At 57.6% G+C, this 11,514-nt stretch overlaps 1 protein-coding gene across 1 annotated transcript; it reads right to left on the bottom strand.

The window, feature by feature from the left end:
* Positions 1 to 8,547: 8,547 nt before the first annotated feature.
* LOC141249298 (sialidase-3-like) lies at positions 8,548 to 10,032 on the bottom strand. The gene has a single exon (XM_073669588.1). It carries the CDS (start codon positions 9,991 to 9,993, stop codon positions 9,058 to 9,060), a length of 936 nt encoding a protein of 311 aa, XP_073525689.1. The 5' UTR covers positions 9,994 to 10,032; the 3' UTR covers positions 8,548 to 9,057.
* Between the last annotated feature and the right edge of the window lie 1,482 nt (positions 10,033 to 11,514).

The following is an 11,514-nucleotide window of genomic DNA, read 5'->3' as shown; positions in this document are numbered from 1 at the left end:
AGGACAATGACCCCAAATACACCTCCAGGCTGTGTAAGGGCTATTTGACCAATGAGGAGAGTGATGGGGGGCTACGCCAGATGACCTGGCCTCCACAGTCACCAGACCTGAACCCAATCGAGATGGTTTGGGGTGAGCTGGACCGCAGAGTGAAGGCAAAAGGGCCAACAAGTGCTAAGCATCTCTGGGAACTCCTTCAAGATTGTTGGAAGACCATTTCCGGTGACTACCTCTTGAAGCTCATCAAGAGAATGCCAAGAGTGTGCGAAGCAGTCATCAAAGCAAAAGGTGGCTACTGTGAAGAACCTAGAATATAAGACATATTTTCCGTTGTTTCACACTTTTTTGTTAAGTATATAATTCCACATGTGGTAATTCATAGTTTTGATGCCTTCAGTGTGAATGTACAATTTTCATAGTCCTGAAAATACAGAAAAATCTTTAAATGAGAAGGTGTGTCCAAACTTTTGGTCGGTACTGTACGTCCGCTGTGTTCCGTCTTTCATGATGGCAATACTTACATCCGGTCCAGGAGCAGGATAAGTGATGGCCCAGGGCTCCAGGGGGGATTTTTATAGCCCCTTACTGTTGTCATGCCATAATTCAATGACATAGCGAGTGGGTTTGGCCCCTTTGTTTAGTCAGAGGGTGTGGTCGGGTGTGGTCTAAGCGATTTGCATATTTCGCTCCGGATTTCGGAAAAGGAACATTGTGATATCAACATGGCGTCTAGAAGGAGATACAGACGCGCCCAGACGTCACCGCAGACTTATGCCATAAACAGAATGGTCTTGTTGCCCATAGCAACCAGCCACAATGCAGCATTCCGAGCCACTTTAGAAGTAAAAGCTGAGCTGTGATTGGTTGCTACGGGCAACAAGTTTATCTTAGTGAACCCACTTTGTCCTGTGTGGAGTCGCCTTTAAGAGACGGCTGAACAGAATGTGTAACATTTCAGGATATTTCTAGATTTTGAGTGGAAATGATCCAGAGGCAGAACCTGATCTCATGTTTATCTGTTCACAGACGCAGGCAGCGCCATTATTAAAGCCGACCGGTGAGAAGGGGACGTCTCCCGCTAGCGATGGCTCCGTACTAACGTCCAGACGTGCACGAGCGTCACCATAAAAAAATAAAACCGTTACAGATAACTAGAGCAGAATCCGGTGTCCTGTGATTACTTGATGACGTGGCGTTTGCTACCTTATATTCAGGCTGAATCCCCCTTATATAATCCTCAGTGACGGACGTGCACCCACCATACACAAGCAGCAATGGATGCCGGGATTAGGGCTCGTACCACGCTGGACATCGCGCCAGAGCTCATGATACCATCAGATCTAGCGCCTAATGCAAGAGTTAAATGTCGCTGTCAGAAATATTTTATGCCACTTGGGATTTCTTTTAGTTTTTCACTTCATTACGTGGTAAAATTAATGGCGTCACAGAAAAAAAATTACAATAAAAATTAAATGCTCGGTCCTTAAGGCGATGGTCACACGTTCAGTATTTTACATCACTTATTTGGAAGCCAAAACCAGGAGTGGGTGAAAAATACAGATGTAAAATACGGACCGTGTGCACATGGCCTGAGGCTTCATTCACACAATGAATTTTCGATGCTGCGTTTTTTCCCCCAAAAAATTCAGGTAACCTGTTTTACTTATTGGGTGCAGAAAATCTGCAACATCAAAAAGCCACCAAAAAACTCATCATGGGAACTTAACCTAAGACGGTTAGGGTCTGTGCACACATTGCAGATTGGTCACAAAACCTGCAGGGTTTCCTGATGCCAGCAAAGTGAATGAGGATTCTGAAGTCTCATGCACACGTTGCATATTTCTGACTTCCAGATTTAAATCTGCAGCATGTCAATCGTTTCAGCACTTTTGATGCAAAAAATATGCACCAAAAACACATAAAAAAAGTATTGTACGCTGCGTTTTTCCTGCCAAGAGATGCAGAAATGGTGCAGAAATTTCTGCACCCAACACTTAACGTGTGCACATACCCTTAAGAAGATGACAATACACTATACAGTTGTGAATGCAGTATAATTAATGTACAAATGATCACATGCTCCAAGGGGAACAATTAAGCAGTTTAAAACTTTTTTTAATTAAAAAATATATATAATTAATCCTCCCCCTGTATTGGACCAGACCTCCTCCTGTACTGTGCACCCCCCCTGTACTGGACCACACCTCCTCCTGTACTATGCACCCCCCTGTACTGGACCAGACCTCCTCCTGTACTGTGCACCCCCTGTACTGGACCAGACCTCCTCCTGTACTGTGCACCCCCTGTACTGGACTAGACCTTCTCCTGTACTGTGCACCCCCCCTGTACTGGACCAGACCTCCTCCTGTACTGTGCACCCCCCTGTACTGGACCAGACCTCCCACTGTACTGTGCACCCCCCTGTACTGAACCAGACCTCCCCCTGTACTATGCACCCCCTGTACTGGACCAGACCTCCCCCTGTACTGTGCACCCCCCCTGTACTGGACCAGACCTCCCCCTGTACCGTGCACCCCCCTGTACTGGACAAGACCTTCTCCTGTACTGTGCACCCCCCTGTACTGGACCAGACCTCCTCCTGTACTATGCACCCCCCTGTACTGGACCAGACCTCATCCTGTACTGTGCACCCCCTCTACTGGACCAGACCTCCTCCTGTACTGTGCACCCACCCTGTACTGGACCAGACCTCCTCCTGTACTGTGAACCCCCCTGTACTGGACCAGACCTCCCCCTGTACTGGACAAGACCTCCCCCTGTACTGTGCACCCCCCTGTACTATGCACCCCCTGTACTGGACCAGACCTCCCCCTGTACTGTGCACCCCCCTGTACTGGACCAGACCTCCCCCTGTACTATGCACCCCCCTGTACTGGACCAGACCTCCCCCTGTACTGTGCACCCCCCTGTACTGGACCAGACCTTCTCCTGTACTGTGCACCCCCCTGTACTGGACCAGACCTCCTCCTGTACTGTGCACCCCCCTGTACTGGACCAGACCTCCCCCTGTACTGTGCACCCCCCCTGTACTGGACCAGACCTCCCCCTGTACTGTGCACCCCCCTGTACTGGACCAGACCTACTCCTGTACTGTGCACCCCCCTGTACTGGACCAGACCCCCCACTGTACTGTGCACCCCCTGTACTATGCACCCCCTGTACTGGACCAGACCTCCCCCTGTACTGGACCAGACCTCCCCCTGTACTGTGCACCCCCTGTACTGGACCAGATCTCCCCCTGTACTGGACCAGACCTCCCCCTGTACTGTGCACCCCCCTGTACTGGACCAGACCTCCCCCTGTACTGTGCACCCCCCTGTACTGGACCAGACCTTCTCCTGTACTGTGCACCCCCCTGTACTGGACCAGACCTCCCCCTGTACTGTGCACCCCCCCTGTACTGGACCAGACCTCCCCCTGTACTGTGCACCCCCCTGTACTATGCACCCCCTGTACTGGACCAGACCTCCCCCTGTACTGTGCACCCCCCTGTACTATGCACCCCCTGTACTGGACCAGACCTCCCCCTGTACTGTGCACCCCCCTGTACTGGACCAGACCTCCCCCTGTACTGTGCACCCCCCTGTACTGGACCAGACCTTCTCCTGTACTGTGCACCCCCTGTACTGGACCAGACCTCCCCCTATACTGTGCACCCCCCTGTACTGGACCAGACCTCCCCCTGTACTGTGCACCCCCCTGTACTGGACCAGACCTCCTCCTGTACTGTGCACCCCCCTGTACTGGACCAGACCTTCTCCTGTACTGTGCACCCCCTGTACTGGACCAGACCTCCCCCTATACTGTGCACCCCCCTGTACTGGACCAGACCTCCCCCTGTACTGTGCACCCCCCCTGTACTGGACCAGACCTCCCCCTGTACTGTGCACCCCCCTGTACTGGACCAGACCTTCTCCTGTACTGTGCACCCCCCTGTACTGGACCAGACCTCCCCCTGTACTGTGCACCCCCCTGTACTGGACCAGACCTCCCCCTGTACTGTGCACCCCCCTGTACTGGACCAGACCTACTCCTGTACTGTGCACCCCCCTGTAGTGGACCAGACGCCCCACTGTACTGTGCACCCCCTGTACTGTGCACCCCCTGTACTGGACCAGATCTCCCCCTGTACTGGACCAGACCTCCCCCTGTACTGTGCACCCCCTGTACTGGACCAGACCTCCCCCTGTTCTGTGCACCCCCCACCCTGTACTGGACCAGACCTCCCCCTGTTCTGTGCACCCCCCTGTACTGTGCACCCTCCTAATCACTGGAATTCTAACACAAAGTTGTACTTTACATTGTCTCAGCTTTATTAGCTCCCTGGTTCATCCTTTTAACAGTCACTGCAGAGATTTAAAGGGGCAGCACATTGTAGATAAAGGAAAAGTTTCATCATTCACAAAAATCTGTAGACTGTGCGGTGTCACATGCACTGAGGTAATGGAAACATAGGGCACTGAAGGGAGCAGAGGAGTCTGGAGGAGGACAGAGGAGTCTGGATACGACCACGGCTGTATTCTGTGTGTAGAGGTCGTACTCGCTCATTACTGCTACACTAACAGACAATATTTAGGATGGTCTGAACTATTTTGGATAATGAGCTGCAGAAAGTAATCAGAAAACAATTACTACTCGGGAAAAAGAGATTTACAGAAGAGAAATGTCATAAAAAAATGTATCACAAATCTAAACAAAAGATAAGAAGAAACAGATGAAAAACACATAAAAAGCAGAATGGAGGCGGCTGTACGGCCCGGAGGGTGAGGAGGTGCAGGGCAGAGACGGCTCTGGAGGGTGAGGAGGTGCAGGGCAGAGACGGCTCCGGAGGGTGAGGAGGTGCAGGACAGAGACGGCTCTGGAGGGTGAGGAGGTGCAGGGCAGAGACGGCTCCGGAGGGTGAGGAGGTGCAGGACAGAGACGACTCCGGAGGGTGAGGAGGTGCAGGACAGAGACGGCTCTGGAGGGTGAGGAGGTGCAGGGCAGAGACGGCTCCGGAGGGTGAGGAGGTGCAGGGCAGAGACGACTCCGGAGGGTGAGGAGGTGCAGGGCAGAGACGGCTCTGGAGGGTGAGGAGGTGCAGGGCAGAGACGACTCCGGAGGGTGAAGAGGTGCAGGGCAGAGACGGCTCTGGAGGGTGAGGAGGTGCAGGGCAGAGACGACTCTGGAGGGTGAGGAGGTGCAGGGCAGAGACGACTCCGGAGGGTGAGGAGGTGCAGGGCAGAGACGGCTCTGGAGGGTGAGGAGGTGCAGGGCAGAGACGACTCCGGAGGGTGAGGAGGTGCAGGGCAGAGACGGCTCTGGAGGGTGAGGAGGTGCAGGGCAGAGACGACTCCGGAGGGTGAGGAGGTGCAGGGCAGAGACGACTCCGGAGGGTGAGGAGGTGCAGGGCAGAGACGGCTCTGGAGGGTGAGGAGGTGCAGGGCAGAGACGACTCCGGAGGGTGAGGAGGTGCAGGGCAGAGACGACTCCGGAGGGTGAGGAGGTGCAGGGCAGAGACGACTCCGGAGGGTGAGGAGGTGCAGGGCAGAGACGGCTCCGGAGGGTGAGGAGGTGCAGGGCAGAGACGACTCCGGAGGGTGAGGAGGTGCAGGGCAGAGACGGCTCTGGAGGGTGAGGAGGTGCAGGGCAGAGACGGCTCTGGAGGGTGAGGAGGTGCAGGGCAGAGACGGCTTCGGAGGGTGAGGAGGTGCAGGGCAGAGACGACTCCGGAGGGTGAGGAGGTGCAGGGCAGAGACGACTCCAGAGGGTGAGGAGGTGCAGGGCAGAGACGGCTTCGGAGGGTGAGGAGGTGCAGGGCAGAGACGACTCCGGAGGGTGAGGAGGTGCAGGGCAGAGACGACTCTGGAGGGTGAGGAGGTGCAGGGCAGAGACGACTCCGGAGGGTGAGGAGGTGCAGGGCAGAGACGGCTCTGGAGGGTGAGGAGGTGCAGGGCAGAGACGACTCCGGAGGGTGAGGAGGTGCAGGGCAGAGACGGCTCTGGAGGGTGAGGAGGTGCAGGGCAGAGACGACTCCGGAGGGTGAGGAGGTGCAGGGCAGAGACGACTCCGGAGGGTGAGGAGGTGCAGGGCAGAGACGACTCCGGAGGGTGAGGAGGTGCAGGGCAGAGACGGCTCCGGAGGGTGAGGAGGTGCAGGGCAGAGACGACTCCGGAGGGTGAGGAGGTGCAGGGCAGAGACGGCTCTGGAGGGTGAGGAGGTGCAGGGCAGAGACGGCTCTGGAGGGTGAGGAGGTGCAGGGCAGAGACGGCTTCGGAGGGTGAGGAGGTGCAGGGCAGAGACGACTCCGGAGGGTGAGGAGGTGCAGGGCAGAGACGGCTCCGGAGGGTGAGGAGGTGCAGGGCAGAGACGACTCCGGAGGGTGAGGAGGTGCAGGGCAGAGACGACTCCGGAGGGTGAGGAGGTGCAGGGCAGAGACGGCTCTGGAGGGTGAGGAGGTGCAGGGCAGAGACGACTCCGGAGGGTGAGGAGGTGCAGGGCAGAGACGACTCCGGAGGGTGAGGAGGTGCAGGGCAGAGACGGCTCTGGAGGGTGAGGAGGTGCAGGGCAGAGACGACTCCGGAGGGTGAGGAGGTGCAGGGCAGAGACGACTCCGGAGGGTGAGGAGGTGCAGGGCAGAGACGACTCCGGAGGGTGAGGAGGTGCAGGGCAGAGACGGCTCCGGAGGGTGAGGAGGTGCAGGGCAGAGACGACTCCGGAGGGTGAGGAGGTGCAGGGCAGAGACGGCTCTGGAGGGTGAGGAGGTGCAGGGCAGAGACGGCTCTGGAGGGTGAGGAGGTGCAGGGCAGAGACGGCTTCGGAGGGTGAGGAGGTGCAGGGCAGAGACGACTCCGGAGGGTGAGGAGGTGCAGGGCAGAGACGACTCCGGAGGGTGAGGAGGTGCAGGGCAGAGACGGCTTCGGAGGGTGAGGAGGTGCAGGGCAGAGACGACTCCGGAGGGTGAGGAGGTGCAGGGCAGAGACGACTCTGGAGGGTGAGGAGGTGCAGGGCAGAGACGACTCCGGAGGGTGAGGAGGTGCAGGGCAGAGACGGCTCTGGAGGGTGAGGAGGTGCAGGGCAGAGACGACTCCGGAGGGTGAGGAGGTGCAGGGCAGAGACGGCTCTGGAGGGTGAGGAGGTGCAGGGCAGAGACGACTCCGGAGGGTGAGGAGGTGCAGGGCAGAGACGACTGCGGAGGGTGAGGAGGTGCAGGGCAGAGACGACTCCGGAGGGTGAGGAGGTGCAGGGCAGAGACGGCTCCGGAGGGTGAGGAGGTGCAGGGCAGAGACGACTCCGGAGGGTGAGGAGGTGCAGGGCAGAGACGGCTCTGGAGGGTGAGGAGGTGCAGGGCAGAGACGGCTCTGGAGGGTGAGGAGGTGCAGGGCAGAGACGGCTTCGGAGGGTGAGGAGGTGCAGGGCAGAGACGACTCCGGAGGGTGAGGAGGTGCAGGGCAGAGACGACTCCGGAGGGTGAGGAGGTGCAGGGCAGAGACGGCTTCGGAGGGTGAGGAGGTGCAGGGCAGAGACGACTCCGGAGGGTGAGGAGGTGCAGGGCAGAGACGACTCCGGAGGGTGAGGAGGTGCAGGGCAGAGACGGCTTTGGAGGGTGAGGAGGTGCAGGGCAGAGACGACTCCGGAGGGTGAGGAGGTGCAGGGCAGACGACTCCGGAGGGTGAGGAGGTGCAGGGCAGAGACGGCTCTGGAGGGTGAGGAGGTGCAGGGCAGAGACGGCTCTGGAGGGTGAGGAGGTGCAGGGCAGAGACGGCTTCGGAGGGTGAGGAGGTGCAGGGCAGAGACGACTCCGGAGGGTGAGGAGGTGCAGGGCAGAGACGGCTCTGGAGGGTGAGGAGGTGCAGGGCAGAGACGGCTCTGGAGGGTGAGGAGGTGCAGGGCAGAGACGGCTTCGGAGGGTGAGGAGGTGCAGGGCAGAGACGGCTCCAGAGGGTGAGGAGGTGCGGGGCAGAGACGGCTCTGGAGGGTGAGGAGGTGCAGGGCAGAGACGGCTTCGGAGGGTGAGGAGGTGCAGGGCAGAGACAGCTTCGGAGGGTGAGGAGGTGCAGGGCAGAGACGACTCCGGAGGGTGAGGAGGTGCAGGGCAGAGACGACTCCGGAGGGTGAGGAGGTGCACGGCAGAGACGACTCCGGAGGGTGAGGAGGTGCAGGGCAGAGACAACTCCGGAGGGTGAGGAGGTGCAGGGCAGAGACGACTCCGGAGGGTGAGGAGGTGCAGGGCAGAGACGGCTCCAGAGGGTGAGGAGGTGCAGGGCAGAGACAGCTTCGGAGGGTGTGAAGGTGCAGGGCAGAGACGGCCCGGAGGGTGAGGAGGTGCAGGGCAGAGACGGCTCCGAAGGGTGTGGAGGTTCAGGGCAGAGACGGCTTCGGAGGGTGACGAGGTGCAGGGCAGAGATGGCTCCAGAGGGTGATTAGGTGCAGGGCAGATACGGCTCCAGAGGGTGAGGAGGTGCAGGGCAGAGACGGCTTCAGAGGGTGAGGAGGTGCAGGGCAGAGACGGCTCCGGAGGGTGAGGAGGTGCAGGGCAGAGACGGCTTCGGAGGGTGAGGAGGTGCAGGGCAGAGACGGCTCCAGAGGGTGAGGAGGTGCAGGGCAGAGACGGCTTCGGAGGTGAAGGGCAGAGACGACTCCAGAGGGTGAGGAGGTGCAGGGCAGAGACGGCTCTGGAGGGTAAGGAGGTGCAGGGCAGAGACGGCTTCGGAGGGTGAGGAGGTGCAGGGCAGAGACGGCTCTGGAGGGTGAGGAGTTGCTGGGCAGACGGCTCCGGAGGGTGAGGTGGTGCTGGGCAGAGACGGCATCAGACACATGGATGGGGATGATATAGTTCATGGGAAGATCCTTTTAAGGCGTCCATGACAGAGAGGAGTGGACAGAATCTGCTAATTACAGGGTGGGGGGATCAGGCACCATCTAAGGAGCAGTATGAGAGTGTGTATCGGGGGTCAGGAGAGTGGTGGATGGCGCCATCTTGTGGTCACTCAGTGCATTCCTATACTGAGTTACTTTTGGCACCCGGAGACTTGGCGGATGCCCCGACACTCGTGATTAGGGCTTAGAGGAATTGTTCAGCAGCTCGTCCATCGTGAACCTCCGGAAGACGATCTTTTCACACGCCGCGTCCTTTCCACATTCAAACAAGCAGGCGAAGGAGTGAGTGTCCTGGCACACCGCCAGGTCCGAGTACCCGCTGGGACCTTCGTTGATGACCCACGGTGGGGTCCAGGTGGACGGCACAAGGGGTGATTTATTCAAGTAGACTCCTAAGTCCATGCGGCCCCGGCTGCTGGTGGGATGGGAGTAGAGGAGCCAGGACGTGACGCTATGCTGAAGGGGCGAATCTTCCCCGCCGTCCGCCTCGTCCTGAGTTGCCTCCGGAGGCCTGTAGCTCACCACACTGCCCTGGCAGCCATGAGGCGGCTCACACAGGCTTTTATTGTAGTGGGCATCTGTGAACTCCATGGACTGGGGGCTGCTGGTCGCCTCCACCCGGTAGCGCTGACCGGTCCTGGCGCTGCAGTACAGGAGGTCGTTGCCGCTGCTGCAGGTCACCTCGGCCACCTCGCACTCCCCTGTCTTCTGCCGCCACAGCCCGCTGCCCTTGTGCCAGCTCTCTCCGCGGTCGTCGCTGTAGAAGATGAATGAGTGGGGCTTGGTCTTCCAGGGGACGGGCAGGCCGCAGACGCGGGAGTGGATGTAGTACAGGTACGCGGGCACGATCAGCCTGCCCGACGGAGAGCAGATGCCGTGACCGGGGCCAACCGCCAAGGTGGCGCAGCTCTTCAGGTCCTCACCCAGGACCTCCTCCGTCACGTCTTTCGGTAGGCTCCACGATTGGCCGTGGTCGCGGCTGGTGACGTAGCAGAGCCGGGCGGCATTTTGGCCGGTTATGATTTGCTGGAACTCGGAGATTTCGCTTTTTACACAGACAAAGAAGAGGAAGACGGTGTCGGTGTCGGGATGGTACAGCGGGCAGGGGTTCATGGTCCGGTAACTTGGCGTGGCTCACCGGCATCGCGTCTTCCTACTAAGGAGGCAAAACAGATGGAGACGTTGGAAAGTCACAAGATCAGACGCAGGGAGAGGTGACATGAGGAGCCGGTACCTGCACCTCCCCGCGCTGCACCCGACCGCGCCGCACCACCAGGTACAGGGCGTCCTGATCATCGGGGGACGAGCGCTTCTCCGCCAAGGCCAAGAAGATGGAGGGAAGAAGAGCAGAGCCGGGATACGATACGTCACACCGCCAGGATCCTGCTGGAACAGGGTCACCGAGTCCAGAGAGAGCGCCCCCGACATGTCTGTACCCGAACCTGCAGGACAGCGGATACACGAGACTGACAGCCGAGAGCAACCTGTATCTAATCCTGTGTGATACTGAAATGTGTATCTAATCCTATCCTGTGACACTGAGCCGTGTATCTAATCCTATCCTCTGTGATACTGAGCAGTGTATCTAATCCTATCCTGTGTGATACAAAGTCGTGTATCTAATCCTATCCTGTGATACTGAGCCGTGTATCTAATCCTATCCTGTGTGATACTGAGCCGTGTATCTAATCCTATCCTGTGTGATACTGAGCCGTGTATCTAATCCTATCCTGTGACACGGAGCCGTGTATCTAATCCTATCGTGTGACACGGAGCCGAGTATCTAATCCTATTCTGAGACACGGAGCCGTGTATCTAATCCTATCATGTGTGATGCTGAAATGTGTATCTAATCCTCTCCTGTGTGATACTGTCTGCTGAGCCGTGTATCTAATCCTATCCTGTGTGATACTGTCTGCTGAGCCATGTATCTAATCCTATCCTGTGTGCTACTGTCTGCTGAGCTGTGTATCTAATCCTATGCTGTGTGATACTGTCTGCTGAGCTGTGTATCTAATCCTATGCTGTGTGATACTGTCTGCTGAGCCGTGTATCTAATCCTATCCTGTGTGATACTGTCTGCTGAGCTGTGTATCTAATCCTCTCCTGTGTGATACTGTCTGCTGAGCCATGTATCTAATCCTATCCTGTGTGATACTGTCTGCTGAGCTGTGTATCTAATCCTATGCTGTGTGATACTGTCTGCTGAGCTGTGTATCTAATCCTATGCTGTGTGATACTGTCTGCTGAGCCGTGTATCTAATCCTATCCTGTGTGATACTGTCTGCTGAGCTGTGTATCTAATCCTCTAACACTCTGTATGATGTATCTAAGCCCCTGCTGTGATACTCTGCAGCCCCCTCTATGTGGTATATACACAGCTGTTGGCTCCTCACCTTCTTCCCTACAGTTCCAATCTGTACAAAGTTCACGATGAATTAGATGTTCAGCAGTGTCTCATCATCAGCAGCTGGCGGCCATGTTTCCGGAGACCATGGGACATTGGATATTATGTACAGACGCAGCAAACATGGCGCCCGCAGTGAGCGGCAGACAGCGAGGAGCAGCGGCGCCTCTGGTGGTGAGACCATTACGATGTCACGTGGCTCAGCGCCGTCTGTATATAGGATGCAG

The sequence above is a fragment of the Phyllobates terribilis genome, unplaced genomic scaffold (assembly GCF_046119375.1).
Source record: "Phyllobates terribilis strain yellow unplaced genomic scaffold, ASM4611937v1 Scaffold_2__4_contigs__length_985480577, whole genome shotgun sequence".
Classification (NCBI taxonomy): Eukaryota; Metazoa; Chordata; class Amphibia; order Anura; family Dendrobatidae; genus Phyllobates; species Phyllobates terribilis.
This window is presented reverse-complemented; position numbering and strand designations above follow the sequence as displayed.